This window comes from Rhinopithecus roxellana, chromosome 7 (assembly GCF_007565055.1).
Source record: "Rhinopithecus roxellana isolate Shanxi Qingling chromosome 7, ASM756505v1, whole genome shotgun sequence".
NCBI classification, from domain to species: domain Eukaryota; kingdom Metazoa; phylum Chordata; class Mammalia; order Primates; family Cercopithecidae; genus Rhinopithecus; species Rhinopithecus roxellana.
In genome coordinates this window covers 58,407,181-58,430,011 of record NC_044555.1, presented here as the reverse complement: position 1 = coordinate 58,430,011, position 22,831 = coordinate 58,407,181, and the positions used below count along the sequence as shown (strand labels likewise).

Genomic DNA, 22,831 nt, shown 5'->3' with positions numbered 1-22,831 from the left:
GGCCACAAGGCCTTTTGGAGGGATGAAAATGTCCTGGAAGCAGACCAAGGTGATGATTACACAACATGGCAAATGTGCTAAATGCCACTGAACTGTACAGTTTTAAATGGTCAAAACAACAAATGCATTTGGTCCGAACACAAATGGTTTCTCACACTGCAGGCGCTCCAGCTCTCACATGTGCACTTCTTTATTGGAAAAGAATAAAGCAGTCACTGACGTGCCGGGGGCAGGACACGAGCAGCTGCCATCCTCCTTCCCAGCGTGCCTGGCATGGTCGCAGGGGAGCAGGTGCCTGGAGTCCCGGGGACACCACGGGGCACGCTGAGGGAGCTGAGGAGCCAAGGCTGCGCAGCCTCCCAGATGCTCAGCGGATCTGGTGTGACGACAAGGTGGGTGGAGGAGACAAGGAAGGCGAGGGGTGAGCAGGGACTGACCAGCATCCCCACCTGGGAGGGGTCCCTGCCAGCCGCTCCTCACCGTGTACTTGTCCCACTTCTTTTCAGGGTCGTAGGGTTCCCAGCGGCTGGCAGGGAAGATGTGCTTGTTCTTCTCATACCAGCTCCTCAGCACCACCTTGCCTGCATGTGACTAAGGGAGGAAGAGGGCAAAGGGCCGCCTGCTGACCTCCCCTTCCCTCGGTTTCTCCTCCACAGCCCAGGGACACCCGTTCCCCCTAACACGGCACCCTATGCTGTACCTCATCCTTCTCCACAGTGGCGTCACTGAGCAACCGCACATCGTCATGAACATCAAAGTTGAAGAGCGGCCCTGCAGGAGAGAAGCAGATAGCCCAATGTCCTGCTGCTGCCCCAGTGACAATATGGGGGGCAAGGTGCTATGGGGGTGGCTGGGCCGGGGGCACTCACCACTCTTCCCCCGTGCCTTGGTGACGATAAAGTCGTAGAAGCTGTGATGCTGGGAGCCAAGGGCAGGAAAGTGGCGCCTTGATGGCCTATCACGGCCCCTCCCCCCCCCCCCCCCCCCCCCCCCCCCCCGCCTGCGCACACCACCCCCACCAGCCTGAGCCAAAGCCCAGGGCGCAGCACCCACTGCGGGTCCTGGGACTGAAGGGACTCACGTGCGGGATGATCAAGTCCTCCTTGATGTACATGAGCTGCTCCACCCCTGCAGACCTGAGGGAGGAAGGCAGGAGGGCGTGGGCAAGAGGATAGCACCCCTGCCCATGGAGGGAGGAGGCAGCCAGCCCAGGAGAGCCCGTGCTGGGGCTGGGAGGCAGCGGCCAGTGGGCTCTGAGGGAAGCTCCATGGTTTAGTGAGCCCAGGACTGGCACCCAGCACCCTCCCCCTTTGGGCTAAGGAACCAAGGCAATGTGCTCCCAGCGAAGCTCTCTCTGGTGGGAGGGAAGGGAAGAGGAGCCTGACCCCGTCTTTTGGGAAGATAGTGCCCAGCACGCTGCCTCCTTGCCCAGGCAGCGCCCACATCACACTGGGTGTCTGGCACCCGGGCTGGAGCCACAGGTGCCACACACACCACCATGCACACAGGCACACCTCGCACCTGAGCTCACTGAAGTCTTTCCGAAGAATCTCGAGTGCCTTCTGCAGGAACTGCTGCATGGTGTTGCCCTTTCTCATCTGCATCCGGGAATCCAGGAGTTGGGAAGGGAAGGCAGAAGCCTGCAGAAAGGCTCTCAAGAAGGCAGAGGCCCAGAGGGCCCTACCAGAGACTGCAGAGCCTCAGCCAGGCCTGGGCCTCACTCCCCAGACAGAGGGCCAGGCCCCGGAGCCTGTTATCCTCAGGATCCCTGGGGCTTCCCAAGTCAGGAAGATCAGTTCCTTCCCACGGAACCTAAGGGAGGCTGGGCCCACGGTGAGCAGGAAGCAGGCTGCACGCTGCCTACCTTGACTGTCCGCCGGTGCCCAGAGCCATCCCAGTAGCTGAAGGTGATCTCGATCTCCTCGCCTACAAGGCAGAGCTGCCTCTTGGTCTCCAGACCCAGGCACCCCCACCCCACCGAGAGCACCCTTGGGGCTCAGCGCACCACCCAAGAGACTGTGGACAGGAAAGCTGGCTTGGGCCTAGGCCCCTCGCGTCTGACTCCGCAAGGACTCACTCTTGATCTTCTCCTGCTTGGCTTCCCACTCCTGCCGCAGCTCTTCCCGAAGCCGATTCTCCTCCTCCTGGGAGAGGGAGCAGGCAGACGGGTGAGGCCCAGCGCTGCTCAGGGTGCACGCAGAGCCTGGCTCCCCGAGCAAGGGTATCCACCAGGGCTGGAGTCGAGGCCGGGGTCAGGGCCAGGCAACCTTTACCTCACGGTCTCGATCAGGCAAGAAGCTTGTGTCCACGTCTGGGTTCTTCCCCAGTTTTCTCTTCTTCGTGGTGATCTCTGGAACAAAAGGAAGCCAAATATCATAGCATTATTATGAAAACGATTTTGCTACGGCCGACGCCTGGGGTCCCCCAAGCATACCTTGAGAACAGCTGATCTAGAAGACAAGCCTAGGGCGGGCACAGAGACTCACGCTTGTCAACTCAACACTTAGGGAGGATGAGGCAGAAGGATCGCTTGAGCCCAGGAGGTGGAGACCAGCATGGGCAACATAGCAAGACCTCGTCTCTACTAAAACTCAAAACAATCAGCACAGCTGCAGTCCCAGCTACTAGGGAGGTTGGGGTGGGAGGATCGCTTGAGCCTGGGAGGTCGGGGCTGCAGTGAGCTGTGATCAAACCACTGCACTCTAGCCTGGGCAACAGAGTGAGACCTCATCTCAAAAACAAAAAACAAAACAAAACAAAAAAACAAAGACAAATCTAAACTCTTTAGCCTGATGCTCAAGGGCAGAGATTCTGGAGCCTGGTTGCAGATTAGAATCATGTGGAGAGCTTTACAAAAATGGATGTCAGGGTCTTGTGGCTGGGCCCCCAAACGGAGCCTGTAGTGGGAGGGAAGAGCCCACCAAGCAGTGTTTTGTAAAAGCCCCAGTGATACGCAGTGAGGGTGACAACCTTTCCCCAGGCCTGCACTGTCCATGCCAGTAGCTCCCAAGCTCGAGACCAGCTTGGGCAACATGGCGAGATTCCGTCTCTACAAAAAATACAAAAATACAAAGCGCCTGTAGTCCCAGCTATTCAAGTGGCTGAGGTGGGAGGGCCCCTTGAGTCCAGGAGGTCAAGGCTGAAGTAAGCTGTGATCACGCCTCTGAACTCCAGCCTGGGCCACAGGGAGACACTGTCTCAAAAACAACAACAATCAAAACAAAAACACAAACACAAAGCAGTAGCTCCCGCCGCACACAGCAGCCGAGCACCACAGCTAGTGCATGTGCCACAGTGGTGATATTTTGGATATACTGGGTGAAATACAACGCAATACTAAAATCCTGCTTGTTTCTTTTTCTGTTTTACTGTGGCTGCTGGAGCACAGAAGCCAAAAGGCAGGTGGCTGGCAGGTTCTTCTTCCCCACAATCCTGCACTTCCCTCAAAGCCATGGCCCCCAGACTGTTACCATAGCCACACAGCACCATCCCGCCTCACTTCGCTCCCTCCGCCATTCCCCGGGGAACTGCCGCCACACCCTCCAGGGGCCTGTGACACAACTTGCTCCCAATCTTCAAACGTGCCCACTCTTTCCCGCTGGACTTCTGGCATGTACTTTCTCATCACCCCTCCTGTCTCTCTGGCTAATGCAATTCCCCTCATCCTTAGGGCCTAACTCAACCCTCCCCTCCTTCCCTGACCCCTGGGTTAGCCCCGTGGGCCCTGAGCAGAGCCGTAACCCTGAGTAGTGTCTTCAGTGCATGGTGACCCGTGACTTCCACCAGGAGAGGGACAGCACCCTATGTGCCCTGGCCAGGTACAGCACAGGTATGTGGCACACATGGCAGCTAGGCTGGCTTTACCCGCACTCTCCAGCCATCCTGAGCTTTCCCTGACAGCCCCTTGTTCTCACAGCTGAGACCTGCAGTGTCTGACTAGTAGCCACGGAATTTCTGTGACTGTATACATTTACGCTGAAACAAATCAAATAGAATTAACCATTTAGTGCCCCAGTCATACAAGTCACCTGCAGCAAGTGGCTACCATATTGGGTGGCACAGACTAACATTTCCATCGTCACAGAAAATGTGCCCAGCCAGCCTGGTCTAGACCAGCTTCTCCCCTCCCTGGTCTACTGTGTGTGGTGCCTCCAGAGGGCAGCTTTTAGAGCCATCTTGACAGGGCATCAGCTTTGCTGACAGCCTCTCACACTGGGGACCCCTCCCCAGGGGCCACGGGCGGGGCTCTGACTCAAGCCAGCCCTCACCTTCCCTTTCCATCTCCTCCTCATACATAGCTGCCTCCTCTTCCTCCTCGCCTCCCTCTTCTTCCTCCTCCAGGGTGAAGGACAGGCTGGAGATCTTCCGCTTGGCTTCCTTCTTACGCTCCTTCTCTCGAAGCTTCTCCAGCTTCCTAGCGAGGTGCAGGTGGCCCCATCACACACCATGTCCTTCCCCAACCCTGACCCAGCCGCTTCCTTGACCCAGAACCACCTGTGTGCCCTATGTGGGTCCTGCCCAGCCTAGGCTGGGTCCCCAGTGCCCCAGAGGGGTCCTGCTGTCCTGGATCACTTCAAGCTCATGGGTGAGGGCTCTGTTACAAACAGCAAGCACAGAGGGCCATAGGGGCCGCAGGACAGAGAGGAATGGGGAGAATGCAGGCTGCTCAGGCACCAGATGCAGGGAAAGGACCCACTGCATTTAGAGGGTCAGAAAGAAGACAAGCCGCCATGGTGAGAAGACGTGAGCGTGGACCCAAGGAGGCAGGAGAGAGAAATGCAAATCGCAAGCTAGATGCTACCGCTGTCCCAAGGCAGGAGACAGGGTCTCCCCCCAGGGTGCAAAAAGAGCCTGACCGGCCCCGGGACCCCGTGAGCACTAGCTCCATGTTGAGGGCTGTGGCGAGAGGACCCACATCTGCAGCTCCTTGGACTGCTCCTTCTTGGCCAGCTGCTTCTCCCGCTCCTTCACCAGAGCCTCCTGCTTGGCCTTCATGTCATTCAGGGTCACAAGACCTTTGAAGCAAGGAGGCACAAGGGGCAAGGTAGTCACAGGGCCAGCAGAAGAGTGGCCCAGGGCCCGGGTGAGGGGCACCCGCACCCTGCTCACCCACGGTGCTGGACTTGAGCTCTGCCTCCACCGCGTCGTAGTGCGCAGAGAACTTCTTGTCAATGTTGGATTTCATGATGTTCTCCTGCAGGGAGGGACAGCCACCATGAGAGCCACCCCTCACTGTGGAAAAGGCAGGCTGGTCATCAGGGACCTGGGTTATAGTCCAAATCTGCCCCTGTGCCCTTGTTGATGGAAGGTTCCATGAGGCTGGGCGGGGCTCTTCAAGTGCTAAGAGTGCCAAATGGGGCCGTTTCCATCCCTGAGCTGCTCTGGCTCTTCAGGTCTCCTGCTGGGGATCACAGGTCCCTCAGTAGCCTGAAGCCACCAACCCTACTGACCTTTGGCCTTTTTCATCTCCAGTCTTTAAGCTGAAGCTTCCAAGACCCAAGCCAAGGGGTACCAGGAGAGGGCAAACAAGAACAGAGTGGCCGAGGGGCCTGGTCCCTCCCTGAGTGATTTTCCTCCCTCTAGGCCCCCGAATGTCATCAACAGCTTCCCAGGAGGCCTCTCTTTGGCCCCAGCCCCATTCCACTTGGTACCATGTCAAGCCCTCGCTGACCAGTGGCCTCCCAAGGTGGCTGGCAGAGAAATACACCTTCTGCTTGCTGGGCACCCCGGCTCACACAGTGTGGCCAGGGCATGAGGACTTGGTGTTTCAAGGCTCCTCTGGCCAGGCTTCCCCAGTTCCTCAAGCAGGAGACTGCTCTTTCCTGGAGCCCCGAGTCCTGATGAGTGAGTCTCCCTAAAAGGATCAAGCTCCTCCACGCTCCTTCCCTGACCACCACCATCACGGGCCACTCACGGGAAGCAGGGGATGAACCGCTGGCGCCCGGGAGGTTCATGCCTGCCTCACAGATGCAAGGGGTTCTAGAAGGAGCCTCCTGGCCAGTGGACTGGCCAGGTCTGACTCAGGCCTCCCAGCGCCTCTCCAGGGGGAGAGGAACAGCCCTGCCCGGTGTCCATAGGACCAGGGCAGAGGCCTGGCTCTGAGGGCCGAGGGGCCAGAGCCAGGGCGCTAGGTGCCCAGGCGAGGCGACGAGAGGCTTGTCCCCGCCGTGCCTCCCAAGAGAAACTGGCTCGGCTCCGTCCTGCCGGAGGTCGGTCACCAGTTAGTGGCCTCAGCCTCGGAGAACGCCCGGCTCCGGGCCCATTTTACTGATGAGACTCGCCGGCTTGCTTCTGTGCTCTGCTGGAAGTCAGCGAGCCAGCGGCTCGCCCCGGCGCGCCGCCCGCGCTCCTAAGCCACCGCCCCAGGGCTTCCAGGGCCGGAGCGTGGCGCGAGGCAGCTAGGGGACCTGGGCAGCGCGCATGCTCCGAGGCTCCCGGCTCGCACCTCCGCGATGCGCTGCTTCATCTGCTCCATCTGCTCGCGCTGCTTCTCCCGCTTCTTCATCAGGTGCATGGCGCGGCCGGCCTCGCTCGCGGCGCCCTTGTATTGAGCCATGGTAGCGGCGGCGGCGGCGGCGGCGACAGCGACAGCGGCCCAGCCAGGTCTCGGCGGCAGCAGCAGCAGCGGCGGTGGCAGCAGAACAGTCAGCTGACGCCCGCGCCGTGACGTCAGCCACCAGGAGACGCACGGATGCCCCGCCCCTCCGCGCGCCAGCTGGCCCGGAGCGGAACCGCCGCCCGCCCCGCCGGAGACCGTCCCTTACCCTGCATGGACTCCCGTCCCAGCCCCCACCGCCGGCTCCTGTGGACCCCGAAGGCTGAATCCCCCAGCCCCTCGCGCTGCCTCGACGTTAACCTGAGCCAAGGCTGGGCCCCTGGTCCTTCTAATTCTTCCTGTTGACCCCAAGGCTGGTCCCCTTGCTGCCTCCCTGCCTGAGGCCAGGCCCTGGTCCCCCGCATTAAGCTGAAAACTGGCACCCCTGTCCCCCTGCTTCACCCCATCCAAGGCTGGCCCGGGTCCCCTCTGGCCTCTCAAGCCAGAGGCCAAGACCCCTGCTCCCTCTGCTTTCTCCACGTTGACACCCGCCCCCCACCGCACTCCCCCTGCATTGAGCACTGAGGGCTGCAGTCCTGGTACCAGCATTAACTCACTGGGTAGCCTTAAGCTTTAAGGCAGTTTGGCCCCAGCGTGCTCTGGGTGAGGAATTCCCTGACGAATGCCAGCTTTTACATTCCAGAGTGAAGCTAAGCCAGAGCCCCAACCCAGGCAGCCAAAGCCCTGCCAGGTACCCAGCTTTTGGGAGATAACCGTAAAGATCCAGAGGTTCAGGTTTCAACCGTTTTATTGGGAGGTTTTGTTTTCTGTGAAATACACTAGAGGGTGGGGAAGGGGACACATTCACTTTGCAAGATAAGGGTTTCCCACCACTAAAGGAAAGGTACGGGCAGGGCACACTGGGGTTTGGGTCCATTTTCCCACCTCCTTCTGCTTTGCTCACATTTCTTTTTCTCTCAGCAAGTACCACAGAACACAAACACAAAGACAAGAAACAAAACAGCAAATCAACCTCCAAAGGGGCCACGCCCAAGCCTTCCCCACTGCCCCAGGCTGGGCAAGGGCTGGGGCGGCTCACTCTACAGCCCCCAGGCCACACGGGAAGGCTGCAGGCTCAGAAAGGGTGGGTCGAAGTTAATAAATTAGAATAAATTAGGGGGGAGGAATGCAACTTTGTGCTGGGAGGGCCCCTTCTCTCCAACACGCAAGAGTTGGTGGGGGGAGGTGGGGGCATCTCCAAAGGCCACTACAGTGGGGGTAAGAGCGGTGGGGGCAGAAGTCACCTTTTCCTCCCCGTCTTCCCAAACAGAGCAGAAGAATTAGGGGTGGGGGGAAGAGACACACACAAGGAGAGGAACCCTCTTTTCCTAGGATAAGGAAGGGCCAAGAAAGAGGATGCTATCCAACCCCCCATCTCCCAAACCATCGCTAGGGTTAAGGATTTGGTCAGTGGATCAATGAGGTGGGTGATGGGAACGTGGTGGGGGAAGCAGAGGATGCTGGAGCCCTCTAGGAGAACAGACACAGCCTGGGGCAGCAGGGGCTGGGGGCGGCCACAATCACTGCTCAGCTTCTCCAAAGACGTCGTTCTGTTTACGCTTCATGTTCTCAAAGTCAAAGGCCATGCCAGCCATGCGTTTGTAGATGTCTTTGATGTCGTTGCAGGTTGTCTCAAAGTGTGTGGTGGCATCGTAGGAGCAGGAACAGAATACCTGGAAATAGCCAAAGCCCAGCGCCCAGGGTGAGTCAGGCAGGTGCCCTGGGGGGGCAGCCAGGAGCCAGGGCTGGGACAAGCTGCTTACCTGGCTCTCACAACCATCATCAATGGGCTCATACAAGTCACTGATAGCCACAAACCTGAGGGGCAGACAGAGGGGAGGGGACAGGCCTCACAACGGGCCATGCCCTTCCTGGGCTCCCTCCCTCTCCCCCTCAGGCTCAGCCCAGCCCCTCACTTCTGGTCAATGGGCTCCAACAGCTCCAGAGCTGGCTCCACCTCCTTTTCAGGGTCCGTGGTCTCCACAGTAGTGCTGGCGATGGCGATGTACTTGCCCTGGGCCGCCACGTTGTGTGCATAGGAGATCAGGCACACGTAGATGTCTGGCCACAGGAAGAGCTCCGTCAACTCGGGCCAGAGGCGCTGGCCATACGCAGAGATGGTTTCCAGTGGCTGGACACAAGTCTGGCCCACCTGCCCCCTCCCCAGCCCCGCAGAGCAGGTAGCATCCAAGCCGCCACCCTCCCGGAGGGGAAGAGTCCAGGCCACCCAAACCCTAGGGGTCCAAGTTGTGGTGACTACAATGTGGGTCAAATTTTTTCCAGAGAGGTAAGGCAGGGAGCTCCGACACTGATGGGGAGAGAAAGGGTAACCCCAAAGAGAACACCCTAGAGGAAGTTGCACCAGCACCCGGCCTACCTGACTTCCTGTTGACCTGGTTCTGGGGGATGATTATTTGGCAGGAGTTGGCGTCGTTGGTGTTCTTGATGGGGTGGCTAAGGATACAGATGATGCGGATAACCTGGCCAGCCTTCCGCACACGGTCCGGGATGTAGCTGGGGTCACAGATCAGCTGCTTGCAGCGGGCCACCTGAGAAAGCACCAGAAGTCCTCGCCCGTCAGATCACTCCCTTAGGTAGTCTTGGGGCTGTGCTCACAGCAAAGGCAGGCAGCTCTGGCAGACAAGGCGCTCCTCGGAGCCATCACTACTGCCCCTCCTGAATGCATGGCCCTGCCCTGCAGCTCACAGAGGTGGGCCCTGACGCATAGGCTGGGTGCCTCCCAAGACGCCCCGTGATCAAGAACACTTTCTGCACTACAGACATGGCGTGTGGCCTCTGAAATAGCCCTCTCACCCACAGTCATGGCTCTGAAGACTTCTGGACCCCCAGTTCCCAGCTCCAAGACCCTCGGAGCTGTGCAGCAGGAGACCCGGCAGCACAGTGAGAAGGTGACCAAGCCCTGCCTCAACCATGGTGACTGCACTGCACCAGAAAGGCTCACCTCTCCCTCAGACTTCACGCCCACCACCTTGCCGTTCTCCATGATGATGTCATCCACAGGTTTGTTCAGCATATACGTCCCCCCATAGATGGCACTCAATCTGTGGTGAGAACAGCCCTGGTGAAGGCCCCTCCCAGGAGAAACGGGGACCAATTCCACTGTCACCCTTCCTCCACCAAGGTGCAAAAAAGGCTGCCCCAGGCAGGCAGCAGGCAGGAGACGCCGGGATTCATCCCAGTTCTGTCACTGCCGTGAACTCTGGCCTTATCTCAGTGGGCTCTTTCCTCTCTGGAGCTTCTTCTGCCCAGAATACACTGCCAAGGACCAGCAGAAGGGGGCATGAGGGAGCAGTGCTCCGCACCAAGACAGCCTGAGGGACCAGGATGGACTCTCTCAAGATAGGTCACCTCCCAGCGAAGCCCTGACTCAAGGTTCTGGGGCCCCGGGCCCAGTCCTGGTGCTGCCGGGAACTGAGCAAGTCACATTTGTGGAAACTTGGTTCTTCAAGTGTGGAGACTTCTGTACTTCAGTGCACTGGGGTTGTGCCCTCATCACCCAAGGATGGAGTGAAGTAAATGAAGATCACAAATTGGAAAGGAGGAAATGCTACTAGGGAAATGCTCAAGGGGGCCATCTCCACTCCTGGCCCTAGTCCTATTCAGCCATGCCAACTGAAAAAACCCACGTCCTCACCTTGCAAAACCCTGGGGCAGCTCGCCCAGGCCGTAGAGTGGGTATAAATATGGGCTCTTGCCATACCGGGCCAGGGACTCACTGTACAACTTGATGCGGTTGATGGTCTCAAGACAGGGCTGGTCCAGGTAGCTGGGGGACAGGGGTTAGGGAAGATGCTCCAGTAGCAGCACCCCTGACTTACCCCCACCCAAGTACCAGGTACCAGGCCAGTCTTCCCACCACCCTGAATGGCCTGGGGAAGATGAGGATCAAATGCAAGGGGGAAACGGAAAGGGTGATAGGTGAGCCTATGGCTGAGTACAAAAAACATGCGGGGCAGGGGGACAACAGGCAGGTGTGGGGAGGGCAGGAGGTGGGCCGGGCGAGGGGGCTGCCGCCACACCAGCTTCCCCTCACTCATCAGTGCGGTAGAGTGCCAGGGCGTGGCCAGTGAAATCGATGACATCCTGGCCCAGATCAAACTTCCGGTAGACATCACGCATGCTGGTAGTCTGGGGGTCAACGCCCTCAAAGGTCTTGGGGTCATTCTCATCGAAGTTTGCCACAAACACCAGGAACTTGCGGAAGCGCCGTTTCTCAAACATGCCCATCAGATCTAAGGAAGGCGACGGGAGGAGGTTGTGCACCAACGCAGCACAAAACTCTCCATCCCAGCAGGGCAGGCACCCCCACTCCCAGCCTAGCTGTCCTGTGACCTTAGGTTAACCTCTCCACCCTTTTTAGCCTCAGTTTCCCCACCAGGATGAAGAGGGGATTGGCCTGGATGGGCTCTAAGGGCCTTCCTGGCTTGGACACTTGGGGATGTCTTGAGGATCCAGTGGAGCCCCTGCCAAAGGCTCAAGTTTTCTTTGTTGTTGTTGTTTTTTGAGATGGAGTCTTGCTCTATCGCCCAGGCTGGAGTGCAGCGGTGTGATCTTGGCTCACCACAACCTCCACCTCCCGGGTTCAAACCATTCTCTTGCCTCAGCCTCTCGAGTAGCTGGGATTACAGGTGTGTGCCACCACACCCAGCTAATTTTTTGTATTTTGAGACGAGACGGGGTTTCACCATGTTGGCCAGGCTGGTCTTGAACTCCTGACCTCGTGATCTACCCGCCTAGGCCTCCCAAAGTGCTGGGATTACAGGCATGAGCCACCGCGCCTGGCCAGGCTCAAGTCTTTCAAAAGGAGTCCCGTTCCCCTCCACGTCACATCCCTGTTGCATGCGGACCTCCCTCCTGGCAGCCAGCCATGCAGCATGACATGGGGCAGAGAGAATACAGAGCGAAGGGCCTCTGGTCCTTCATGGGGGAATGTGACTTTGGACAAGGGGGTGTCTTACTCTGGGCAGCCACCCATCCCAAAGACAGTTGGCTTCCCTGCCACCCCATGATTTCTCTGGCTCAGGGGGCCCACACTCACTGGAAGCCAAGGCCTCAGTCTCAGTGGACGGCACTTTGTAGATCTTGCCCCCCTTGTAGACAAAGCTGCCCTCCACCACCTTGAAGTCCAGGTAGCGAGTCACCTCTGTATACAGTAGCATCTTTACCAGTTGCCCTGTGGGGGTGCACAAGGGCAACATCAGCACGCTCTCTCCAGAGGTTCTAGCTGGTCTGGCTGCGCCTCCTCTGGAGCCTGACTGTCCTCAGGTCTTCCCTATCACCCCCGACCTGCAATACCTCCTTCCTCTCCCTCACCATTAGCCATGAGGAATTTGGGAATCAGGTCAACGTTCCAGTCTCGGCCTCGGCCCATCGACTCAGGGGGCCCCTCCAGCAACTGAAAACGCTTATACAGCTGTAAGCAAAAGGGAAAGAGAGACACTTCAGGGACCACCTCCTTCTGCTCCAGGCACCTGGAGAGCTACTTCCACCCTGTGCCGCTATGTGGGAGGTTAACAGGGATGGGCCTGGGCCCAGGCAGCCTCACCTCCTCCAGGGGTGTGATGGAGGAGCTCTCGCCCCCGTAGTAGGGGTTCCGGTCCATGTGCAGCACCTTCTTCCCGTTCACAGACATGATGCCCGACAGGATGCATTCCTGGGGGAGGGCCACACAATCCGCTGCACTCCCACCTGCCTCTGCTCCTACCAGCAGCCCTGATTTGTTCCCCACCCAAATCTGCCTCAGTGGACAGCTCCTTCCACCCACCACCCCCACCGGCTAGTTGCCTCGCCTAAAATTGGGGTGATGGCTTCATCCAACCACACTCTCCATTGCAACCTTGCTGGGTAAAGGGGACTCGTGCCCCTCACAAGGCGGACAGTGAAATAACGGAGGCTTTGAGGGAGGCAGGGCATCCAGTAGACACAGGATGGCCTTCCAGTACCAACACGCCGAGAGGCATCTACCTACGCAGAGCCGCACAAAAAGGCGGATAAAACACAATGAGGCAGAGAGGGGACCCAGCTGGACTGCGAAGGACACTCCAAAGGGAAGCAAAGAAAGGCTTAGCACAGTCCTTGAAATTGTAGGCCCCACCCTGGACTGCTCTTTCTTCAAAGAGCAGGTGCCCCTGCCGCTGAGGAGGGGCATCTGGGTCTGGACCGAGGGAGAAGAGTCTCTGAGGGGAGTGGGCCAACGGGGTTTTCGGGGAAAAGGGGAAGATAAACACCCTCACCAGTCACTGTCACTAGCCCAAGGACAAAGGCTGCAGATGCTACTCAGCCTGAGGTCTCCATGGGCAACCGAGATGGGGTTGTGGGAATGTGCTTACTGCCCCCACTGCTGCTCCTTCTGGAACATTCCCTGGATCCCCTGGCCCGAGAAGACGACGAGGAGGCGGGCTGAGGGCCCACCCTGGCGAGGCCCCCTGACCCCAGGTCCTTGTACTTCATCCTCACAGGGATTAGCGCAAGATGGGAAGGGACGCTGGGAGGCAACGCTAGGCGGGCGATGGGTGCGGGCGATGGGTGGATGCCGTGATGGGTGGGCGGGGTGGGGGCGATGGGTGGGCGGGGTCGGGGGCATCGGGCCGAGTGGGGGTGCGTTTTCCGGTCCAGAGGGCAGGGGTAGGGAAGATGGGAGAGAGCCGGGGTTCGGACCCGGGTAGCCCAGGGGGCGGCCAGGAAGGGGGCCCCTTCGGGGAGATGGGGTCATGGCAACGAACAGAGGCGACATCGTGGGGGGAGCAGCGGGGTGGTCACGGCGCCGGCTTTTCGGGGAGCCGAGCGCAGAAGATGGCAGTGACCGGAGGATGGGCCGGCGGCCGCATCATCGCGGGAAATGGCGAGGGCACGACGCAGGGCCAAGGGCGCCCGGGGCCGCACTTACGGTGAGGCCGGTCCCCAGCACGATTACATCGTATTCCTCGTCCATGGTCAGGCCTCGGTGGCAGCGCCCGGTCGGCTCCTCCTCCTCCTTCACCGCAGCAGTAGCCACCACCACCGCCGCCACCGCACTGGACCAAAGATGGCGGCGCGTCGGCCGCCGTCCGACCCCTCCGCCGCGTCAAAGAGTCCCGCCTCTTCCCGCGCCCCGCCGCCCCCGGCAGGGGACACCGCCTTCCCGGCTCGCCTCCCGGGAGGGCTGCCAGGGCCCGGGCCACAGCACCAGCGCGGCTCCGCGGGCGACGTTGCTCGCCGAGAGTCCAGAGAGGCTCGGGGCGGGGCGGGCGGGGCGGGCCGGCGGCCGGTGCTGCGGCCCGGGAAGGATCCATGCGCGGGAGCCGCGCGCGCCCCGCCCAACCCGCCCCGCCCCGCCCCGCGCGCGCCCGCCCCGCCCCCCGGGAGTCTCGGCGCGGCCCCGCGACCGGACGCGCGCAGCTGCGGCAGCCGGGGGCGGCTCCATCACGACGCGAAGGCTGCTATTGTTACTACGGCCTCCTGAGACGCCGAAGCGCACCGAGACTCGGCTCGACCACCCTTCCCTGCCCTAAGCGGTTAGGGCCCAGCTTACTAAAGCCCCTCCCGGTCTCCGCGGATGCCTCCTAGCCTCCCCCTCGCCAGGCTCCATCCTCCCGCATACCTCCGGCGAGCACGCGCCAGAAGCTGGGCGCAGAAATGAGCGACAAGAGGCCCAACGCATGGCGATCCGCGTTTACTTTATTAGGAAGGAAACAACCGACCACCCCCTGCTCCTGCCAGGCACTTCCGGTGGGAACATGCCAGACAGCCGACGATCGCACCCAGCCCACCTGTGGAAGTGCCTTCCTTCTCAGGCCACAGAAATAAACCCCAGTGTACTGCTTATTGTTAGCCCAACATCACCAGAAAACGATAACGACAGCCAAGCAGGACAGTTAAGTAGAACGTCCACACCCCAAACTCAGGGAGCCCTATAACCTTAAAGAGGGAGCATTTGCTACACAAAAACACTATCCACAGCCAGGGATGATGTAGACACAAGAATAAATAAGGAGAAAGGGGACCCTAGAATTCATGTCCCTTACGCCTCACAGCGACTAAGCCTGGGAAGCTGGTTGGTCTAGCATCTACGTAGAATATGTACACCTTGTTGGGAGAGATGGGGGCAGCCCAGGAAAGCTCCTCAGTGGGCTGAAGAGGGAGCAAGATGGGCTGAGGGGAGCTTGGGGTTCATGCTGCGGTAGGAAGAGGGAAGCTCTTCAATCCAGTGTGCTGCAGGGTGGGAAAGCAACAACACGGACACCCACCCTCAACCCCCCACTGGCATAGGGTCAGACAATCTGGGTCAAAGAAATGGTGGGGCCCTTGTGGTCATCAAAGCGATCCATGGTCTTGAGGCTGAGGATCATGTGCAGGCCGTAGGTGAAGATGAAGAGCATGAACAGGGAGGTCAGCAGCCCCATCCAGATGCCGGGGGAGAAGAAGCTGGCACAGTCGCTGGCATAGGAGAACTGCTCCCCCATCACGTTGAAAGCCTGGATCTGGCAGACACACAGACACGGGTCAAAAAGGACCGTTGGGAGGCCCAGCAAGGACTGGGACAAGGGCAGCGCAGGGACAGGACTCTCAACTACATGCCCAAGCCCAAGCCTCTCTTCGTCTCTCAACCACCAGCCTGGGCTCCCCCACCTGAAGCTGGCCACCCCTGCGCCATACCTGGAAGTCCTGAAGCATCATCTGCCAGGGGGAGGGCTGCGTGCGGGCCACGAGGAGACTGCCCTTCTTGCTCAGGCTGCTGACATACTCGCAGTGGAAGGAGTAGATGCTGGGCCCTGTGACCTGGGAAGCATTGAAGTAGGCAACGGAGCCATTGCTGTGGACTTCGAGGCGCTCCATGGTAAACCAGTGCCGGGCGGACACTGGGTAGAGGCGGTTGGCCAGAATGAACCTGGGGAAGGTGGCAGGGATGTTAGGTGAGCTGGGGAGGCTGGGGCCACACCAGCCTACCCACACCTCAACCACCCCAGGACTCACTTGAATGTCACTGTGGTACCAAAGAGTCGTTCATAGGTCAGTGAGAGCCTGCAGAGGCAGAGAAAGAGGTGCACTGTGAGGCTCTGGGAGGGCCTTTGGCATCTTAGAGGAACAAGTTCCTCAGCTCTGCTCTTACCTAAGCTGCCTTGGGTCCTTGCAGCCACCTGAAGAAGCAGTGACCCCACTTGACAGATAGGAAAACTGAGGATCCAGTCACATTGCAAGCCCAGAACAGAGCTGGAAGCCAGGACCCAGGTCCCCCTTGCCACCAGCATGGGGGTCCTTCCTCTGGTTCCCCTGAGCTCACTACCTCTCCTTTTACTCCCTCTTAGGGTCACTAAGGTGCCTGGGCTGGGCTTTGGGGATGAGAGCAAACAGAAGGGCATGGTTGCCCCATAAATGCCTCAGGTAGCTGGCCTGGCATTTGCCCACACAAAGTCCCAGAGATTTTGCTCAAGGGGGAGGTGTTAACAACCAAGGTCCCAACCAAAGACTCACAAGCATGGGGAGGCAGAAGTCTGAGCAACTCCCCTCCAACAGCACCCCCCGCCATGACACCTCCTACATCCTCACACTGCCCAGACCCCAACCAGACCATGGCCATCCCCACCCCAACACACAGACCTGACCCTGGCTCCCTGCCCCACCTGCGACTCACAGTGGTGGGAAGGTCACCTGTGGTGGCACAGTCCTCCCCAGCCTAGTGCCCTTGCCTGGCAAAGGAGTCATTCCAGAAGGAGCCAGTCAGGTTGAGCTCCTGCACCCCAAAGGTGAGGGGAGTCAGGTCCTCCCACTGGTCCTTGTACGCCACAGAGAAGTTTTGGGCCCAGAACAGGATCCGGGGAGCGGTGTCATTGTAACTCACAGGAGGATGGATCACAGGTGATATTGGCTGTTTTTGTAGCAGCTGGCGACCTAGCCCTTCAGCCACCACCGCTACATCACGGGCCACCTGCAGAAACACCCAACCAGCCTTCTTTCAGCAGCCCTGGGAGACTGTCATACTCCAACCCAGCTGTCATGCCCTCCCTCCTCTCCCGACAGGACACCCTGTCCACTATCTCAAAGTCCCACCAGCCAGAGGAGGCCTTTCCTCCAGAAAGCTTTCCCTGATGGCCCCTAAACCCTGATGACGTTCCTAGTCCCTCCAACTTAGGGTCATTTAGACTTAGTGTCCAATTCTGCCACCCACAAGCCTCAAAGGACGAGATGGAAAGCTGCCCCTGGAATGGGGAGGCAGCACTTGAGTGCTCATCCTAGTCCTCCCCCAGAGTCAGCCCAGGGACAAGCCACTCCAAATAGTCACACCACAGGGGTTCTGTGCCTGATGCTTCCCCTATGCTGGGCCTCCTGGGCAGCCTGCCTGTGGCATACACCCCCCACCTCCAGACAGACTCACCACACTGCCTCTCCCTGCATGCCCCAGAGCCCCCCTGCTGGAAGGGCACATACCCTGGAAGGGCGGACCGCTGTGAGGGCCGCTGTGTACGGGACATCTTCAGACTTGAGTGTGCTCAGGACCTGCCCGATGACCTCATCTGAGGGTCAACAAGGAGAGCAGAGACTCAGGTCACCGAGCACCCTGTGTAAAGAAAAACTCCCCACCGTCTGCTTTAGAACCCTTCTAGACCATCTGAAAGTGGTATTTTTACTTTCCACTGAGGATCCTTAGGAGCAGCTATTTCTCATCCCACCCCCATTCCCAGCCTCCCCCAGGGACAACTGTGGCTTCGGTCATCGACTTCCTAATGCCAAGCCCTACCTATGTGACACGAGAAAATACATATCAATACAGAAAACTCCACATCCACCCATGAAAGGTTTGCGACTGCCTTTTCATGGGGACTGACTGTTCTTTATTGCAAATAGATAAGTCCCCAGAATTGTTTTTCCAAATGTCTGCAGTCTTCTCAAACCCATAACTCAAGGATTCACACTGCATGCACAGAAACTGGTTCCATAGCCTCCAGCACAGAGGGCACCCCCCCTGCCAAGTGGGGTCTGGCTGGACAGGGTCCTCTGCTAGGTGGTCCCTGGCTGGTCCTGGGAGCCAGCATTTCCCTGCTCCACTGTCAGCTGCCCCGAGAAGCAGGCGGGCCATCCTGGGAGTGAGGAGGCTGAGGAACTGCAGGCCAACTGTCTCTGTGGTCCCTGCCCAAGGGCTAGGTGAGGACGTGCATCCTCCCTGATTCTACTCACCGTTGCCTGTGAGGACTTCCCTGGGTGCCATCAGACCAGAGCTATGGAAGACAAACAGAGCGCCAGAGTCCTCAGGCGGCCTGGACCTGCGCTGCCTACTACCCTTCCCCCGCCCCAGCTTCTCCTCCCCACTAGCCCCACACACCAAGCCTGCACACTCTTACCTGAGTGCCCACTCCTGGAAGCCCATCTCACCCCAAGGCTTCTCAGTCACACTCAAGTCCTAGCCACCTGCTCTGTGACAAGGGCCTGGCTAGGTGAGAAGGCTCCCCACCCACAGGGCTCACATCTGCCTCATCTCTGGAGCTAGGCACCAACTCCTGAATCACAGAAGAGGCCCCCCCCACCTCTTCTGGCCACACACGGCACCTTCTAGAAGGGCTAGAGGGGTGGGGAGTACTGGCATCTTTGGCCGAATGGTGCCACCACATGCCATAGTCCAGGGCCTTGCTGCTCTCTGGACCCCGAGGCTGGTGGTTGGGCCATGTGGGCAGTACCTGGCCGTGTAGGGCAGGCGAATGAGCAGCAGGGCGGGGAGGCTGGCGTTGAGCTTCAGCTCCCGCAGGGTGGCCAGGTCCACATGCAAGGGGCTAGCCCTGAGCTTCTCCTGCAGGTAAGTGGTCAGAGTGCTGACTGCATACCAGTCAACGGCAGGAAGCACCAGGGAGGAGGGGGCCAGGTCCAGGGCATTCTGGTGACAGGGGAGAGGCAAAAGGTGAGTTAGCCAGGGGCCAGTGGGCCTGGGCCAGCCCCCCAAACCTCTCTGGCAGGTCTCCTCTGGCAAGCCATACCCACAAAGGCTCACCAAGAAAGTGGCCCACACCTCAGCCCCTGACATTCAGGCCCCAGGCCTTTCTACCCCAAAGCCAGTGTCTCTGCTAAGAGTATGAGGTGGTTTTGTTGTTGTTTGCGGGGTGGAGGCGGGGAGGCGGCCCAGAGGAAACTCAGACCCAAGTACCAAGTAACCCTGATATGAGGTAAGAGTACAGTTCTTATGCTGGGAGAAGCACAGAATGTCCCCCATGGCCCCTGGCTGGGAGAGGACTCTTACCTGTAGATTAGAAAAGGCGCTGTCCTGCTTGTTTCCAAACACACCGCCATATGCTGTGAAATCCTCAACGCTCAGCTAATAGGGAAACAGGGGAGACATCTGAGGAGGTTTGACAAGGAATGGGGGGCCAAGGCAGGGGACAACCACCTTCCCCGTGCATTCTCAGGGCCAGCAAAGTCTCACTGAGAGTCAGGTTCGGTATAGTGGAGCACAACTGTGTGCTGGTAGTGGTGGGTGGGAGACTCGCCTCTTCCCTCCAGCACTGTCAAGGCAGGGTGAGAAGACATGGAAGGCAGTCATGGGGGTGGGGAGATCTGCAGGCAGCTGACTTCTGGTAACCTCAGGAGTAGGAGTCAGCTGCCTTACCCGCCCTACAGACAAGAGGAACTGGGGAGGGAACAGGGAAGCTGCGGGGAGGGGGTGGGGCAGCCAAGAGCATTTGCAGCAGGCCTCCCAGCCAGAGAAAATGGGAGTCGGCTATGTCCAGTCTGGACGGGACCCTCACCCCACTTGCTTTTGGTGGAAGGGGAGAGAGGTGAGATCTCAGAACATGCGGAGGAAGCACTGAAGTCTTTTGAGCTCTTAGGACCACAGTGGCCCTGACCCCACCCCTTTTCCTATACAACTTACAGATGTCCTTTGTCCTTTCGCTCCCACCCCCCACTCCAATCTCCAGCTTCCTCTGGCCTTTCCCAGTTAGGCCCTGAGGAGATTTTAATCAGCTTCCCTAACCTGTTTGGTATATACACTCGCCCAGTCTCCCCTCCCTTGTGGGCAGGACCTTGCTGCTGTTTGGCTGCCTGGGCTCCCAGTCGGAAAGCCCAGGAGTTGCTGGTGGGTTCTGTGGGCTTTCTTTAATTGAGAAATCACACCACTCCCTGCTCCACATTACCCAAGGCTTTCTTACACATTTAGAACTGCAACTGACCTTCCCCCTCATGGCCTACAAGGTTCTACTTCATTGCCTGGCCACCTGAAAACCATCTCCTACATCTCCTACCCCTTTCTCTCACTCACTGTGCTCCAGTCACACCAGCTCTTCCTTGAGCTTGCCAAGAGCACACCTCGCCCAGGGCCCTTGCATTTGCTGTTCCAGGAATGTCCTTCCCCCAACGGCTCCCTCCCTCCACTAAGATCTCTGCTCAGATATCACCTCCTCACCTCCTCAGTGAGGCCCGGTCTGACCACCCTTATCTAAAACAGCATCCCAGTCACTCTGTCCCCTTAGCCTGCTTCCTTCCCTAAAGACTATAACACTGACATCATATAATATACCAACTTAGTATTTACTGGTCACCCTCATGAGAATGTCAGCTTCCTGAGGGTGGGGGATTGGGTTCTTCTGCTCACTGCCATAGCCCCAACACTTCACAATACCTGGCACATAGTAGGCTTTCCATATTGGGCAAATGAATGAATGGGTGAATGCCGTAAGACTGGGGGGTCCTGGCTAGATGTTTTATGTGGATTATAAGAATTCCCCCTCACAGGCCGGGCGCAGTGGCTCACGCCTGTAATCCCAGCAGTTTGGGAGGCCGAGGTGGGTTGTTCATGAGGTCAGGAGTTCAAGACCAGCCTGGCCAACATGATGAAACCCCGTCTCTACTCAAAATACAAAACAAATACAAAAATTAGCTGGGCGCAGTGGCAAGTGCCCTGTAATCCTAGCTACTCGGGAGGCTGAGGCAGAGAATTGCTTGAACCCAGGAGGTGGAGGTTGCAGTGAGCTGACATTGCACCACTGCATTCCAGCCTGGGCAACAGAGTGAGACTCCGTCTCAAAAAAAAAAAAAGATTTCCCCCTCACAGCCCTCTGATGTAGGTGGTGTCTTCATTTTACAGATGTAGAAACTGTCATTGACAAAGATTATTTCATGCCTCCAATGGCTGGTTACGTGGTGGAACTAGGACTCAGTTCCTATCTGAGTATATTATTTACCACCTCCTGAAAAGACTTCAGGCCACCATCTGCCCACACAGCAACGAAGGGAGACTGCAAGGGCAATGAGGCATACAGGCCGCTAACAAGGGAGGGCCTAGCAGACACTTGATATCTTAGAATCATCTCGTGGTCTGCACGCCTGCTTTGGGGGCAAAGATCCTGGATGGGAGGGAAAACAGCATGCAGGTTATGAGCTCCAATTGGGAGGGAGGATTGACAGACTCAGGCTGGAACCAAAATGGTGTCTATCAACTGTAGTGAAACATTGTATCTCGACAAACCTTACTTTCCTTGGCAGTGAAACCAAGATAATGACATCAGTATAGCAAGTGCCTACAAAGCACTAAACAGGTGATCATTTTCCAATTATCAGTATTATGATCATCACAGCTAGAATTACAACTGTGCCACCCATTAGCTGTATGAGCTTGGGCAAGTCACTTAACCTCCAGCCTCAGTCTTCTCATCTATAAACGAACAGGGACGATAATCCCCACCCACCATATTGGAGTAAGTCAGATATCCAAAGTGCTTGGTAATCAGTAGGTACCTGGTCTCTGACCCGTCGCTTCCTCCAATCAAGTTGGTGCCATTTCCGAGGCTATCGCCATGCCCACTGAAGCGTTTACTACAGGCCTTCCCATGAGAGGACCCACACCTCCCTACAGTTGGGACAAGGTCACTGAAGCTTCCCTTGGGCAATGGGCGTCAGTGTCATGGGGGTAGGGGTTCCTGGCTGTCTCCCGATGACCGGGGGAGAGTGGGCTGGGGCAGGCGCACCTTGTCCTGCAGGAACAGCAGCACATTCCGGGGACCCAGCTCCAGGGCGGGATCTAAGTAGGCAGAGAGTTGCAAGTCGCTGGTGATGTGGCCTTCATGAGTGTCCGCAGGAGCCCACAAGTCCCTGGCAGGGGACAGAAAAGGTGCTGTCAGACGGGGGCGCATGTGGACTGGAGCTCTGTCGCCGGCAGATTCGCTGCGACCCCCAAGGAAAGAACAGTCCACCTCTGGGCCTGACCACCCCTCGCCTACGACAGCGCCAGAGTCGGAGTCGGGCGAGGGCGCCTCAGCCGCCACAGCGCATCCCACCCCGGCCCGCTCACCGGTCACTGGACCACAGCACCAGCGGGACCTGCTGCTCCGCCGCCGCCGCCGCCGCCGCCAACGACAAAAACACCGGCAGCCACGGCATCCGCCAGAGCGCCTGGGCGCACCTCTGCCCCATCCGCACTCGAGCCGTCGCCGTGGCCGCCATCATAGCCTCAGCCTCCACTGCTTCAGCTGCCTCGACAGCCGCGGATCAGGTGACCGTTGCCCCCGCCCGAGCCCCGCCTCGCACCTCTATTGGCCCAAGCGCGGGCCGGCTGGCAGGGCCGCAGGTAATTGGACCAAATGCATGCCACTCGCGGCCACTCCTTCTCACTGGTTGGCTGTACGTGTCTCCAGGCGCTCACACTCCGAGTGGGAAAGGGAATGGAGCCCAGCTAGACCGACTAGGACGAGACAAGAGGGACAGGGAGGCTCCGCGGAACCATGCGCGCACCCTACGCGTTCGCCCGTCCGTTTTTATTTATTTATTTATTTATTTTTGTTGTTGTTCTCTTCTTTCTTTCTTTTTTTTTTTTCTTTTTTCTTTCTTTCTTTTTTTTTTTTTTTTTTTTAGAGACATGGTCTCCCTATATTGCCCAGGCTGGTCTCGCCTACCCCCACCCCCTAGCTCAAGCGATCCTCCCGCCTCAGCCTCCGGAAAAGTGGGACCACAGGCGCGCATCGCCGCACCCGGCCAATCCTTGTTTTAATCCTTTTCCTTAAAATTGCAAAAGTGATGTCTTTTTCCTGCAGATGGACCCTCCCTGATACAGGTGAGAGGAGACTGTAATCCCTTAGAATGAGGACAGAAGCGGGCCCAGGATAGCATCTGCGGGAACACCCAGCACTTAACTTTGGGTGGAAGGAGAAGGGTCCAGAAAAGAGATCGGACAAGGAGCAACCAAACAGGAAAGGGGAAAACCCAGAGCGAAGCGTGGCTTCAAAGACACCCTAACGGGCCGGGCGCGGTGGCTCACGCCTG

The 22,831-nt window shown here is 58.4% G+C and overlaps 3 protein-coding genes across 4 annotated transcripts; all 3 read right to left on the bottom strand.

Annotated features, from left to right (window-relative positions):
* Window positions 1-147: 147 nt before the first annotated feature.
* Window positions 148-6,660, bottom strand: FAM50A (family with sequence similarity 50 member A). 2 transcript variants are annotated; one of them, XM_010369208.2, is made up of 13 exons: window positions 6,446-6,660; window positions 5,110-5,194; window positions 4,916-5,015; window positions 4,269-4,414; window positions 2,274-2,350; window positions 2,078-2,144; window positions 1,865-1,926; window positions 1,522-1,598; window positions 1,082-1,136; window positions 870-918; window positions 701-771; window positions 481-591; window positions 148-376 (listed from the first exon to the last, which is right to left on the bottom strand). In XM_010369208.2, exons 1-13 carry the CDS (start codon window positions 6,554-6,556, stop codon window positions 368-370), a joined length of 1,020 nt encoding a protein of 339 aa, XP_010367510.1. In that variant the 5' UTR covers window positions 6,557-6,660; the 3' UTR covers window positions 148-367. The 2 variants fall into 2 exon arrangements, with proteins under 2 accessions (XP_010367510.1, XP_010367511.1); XM_010369209.2 differs by having other exon boundaries at window positions 870-885.
* Window positions 6,661-7,325: 665 nt separating this feature from the next.
* Window positions 7,326-13,883, bottom strand: GDI1 (GDP dissociation inhibitor 1). The gene is made up of 11 exons (XM_030933728.1): window positions 13,503-13,883; window positions 12,162-12,269; window positions 11,930-12,029; window positions 11,655-11,789; window positions 10,650-10,848; window positions 10,251-10,382; window positions 9,558-9,657; window positions 8,973-9,144; window positions 8,512-8,656; window positions 8,359-8,413; window positions 7,326-8,268 (listed from the first exon to the last, which is right to left on the bottom strand). The coding sequence occupies exons 1-11, from the start codon at window positions 13,545-13,547 to the stop codon at window positions 8,116-8,118; spliced, it is 1,344 nt and encodes a 447-aa protein (XP_030789588.1). The 5' UTR covers window positions 13,548-13,883; the 3' UTR covers window positions 7,326-8,115.
* A 371-nt stretch (window positions 13,884-14,254) lies between these two features.
* ATP6AP1 (ATPase H+ transporting accessory protein 1) lies at window positions 14,255-22,079 on the bottom strand. Its single transcript, XM_010369207.2, has 10 exons — window positions 21,864-22,079; window positions 21,541-21,664; window positions 18,819-18,893; window positions 18,265-18,458; window positions 17,768-17,808; window positions 17,021-17,106; window positions 16,282-16,520; window positions 15,569-15,616; window positions 15,251-15,482; window positions 14,255-15,075 (listed from the first exon to the last, which is right to left on the bottom strand). Exons 1-10 carry the CDS (start codon window positions 22,016-22,018, stop codon window positions 14,866-14,868), a joined length of 1,404 nt encoding a protein of 467 aa, XP_010367509.1. The 5' UTR covers window positions 22,019-22,079; the 3' UTR covers window positions 14,255-14,865.
* Window positions 22,080-22,831: the final 752 nt, after the last annotated feature.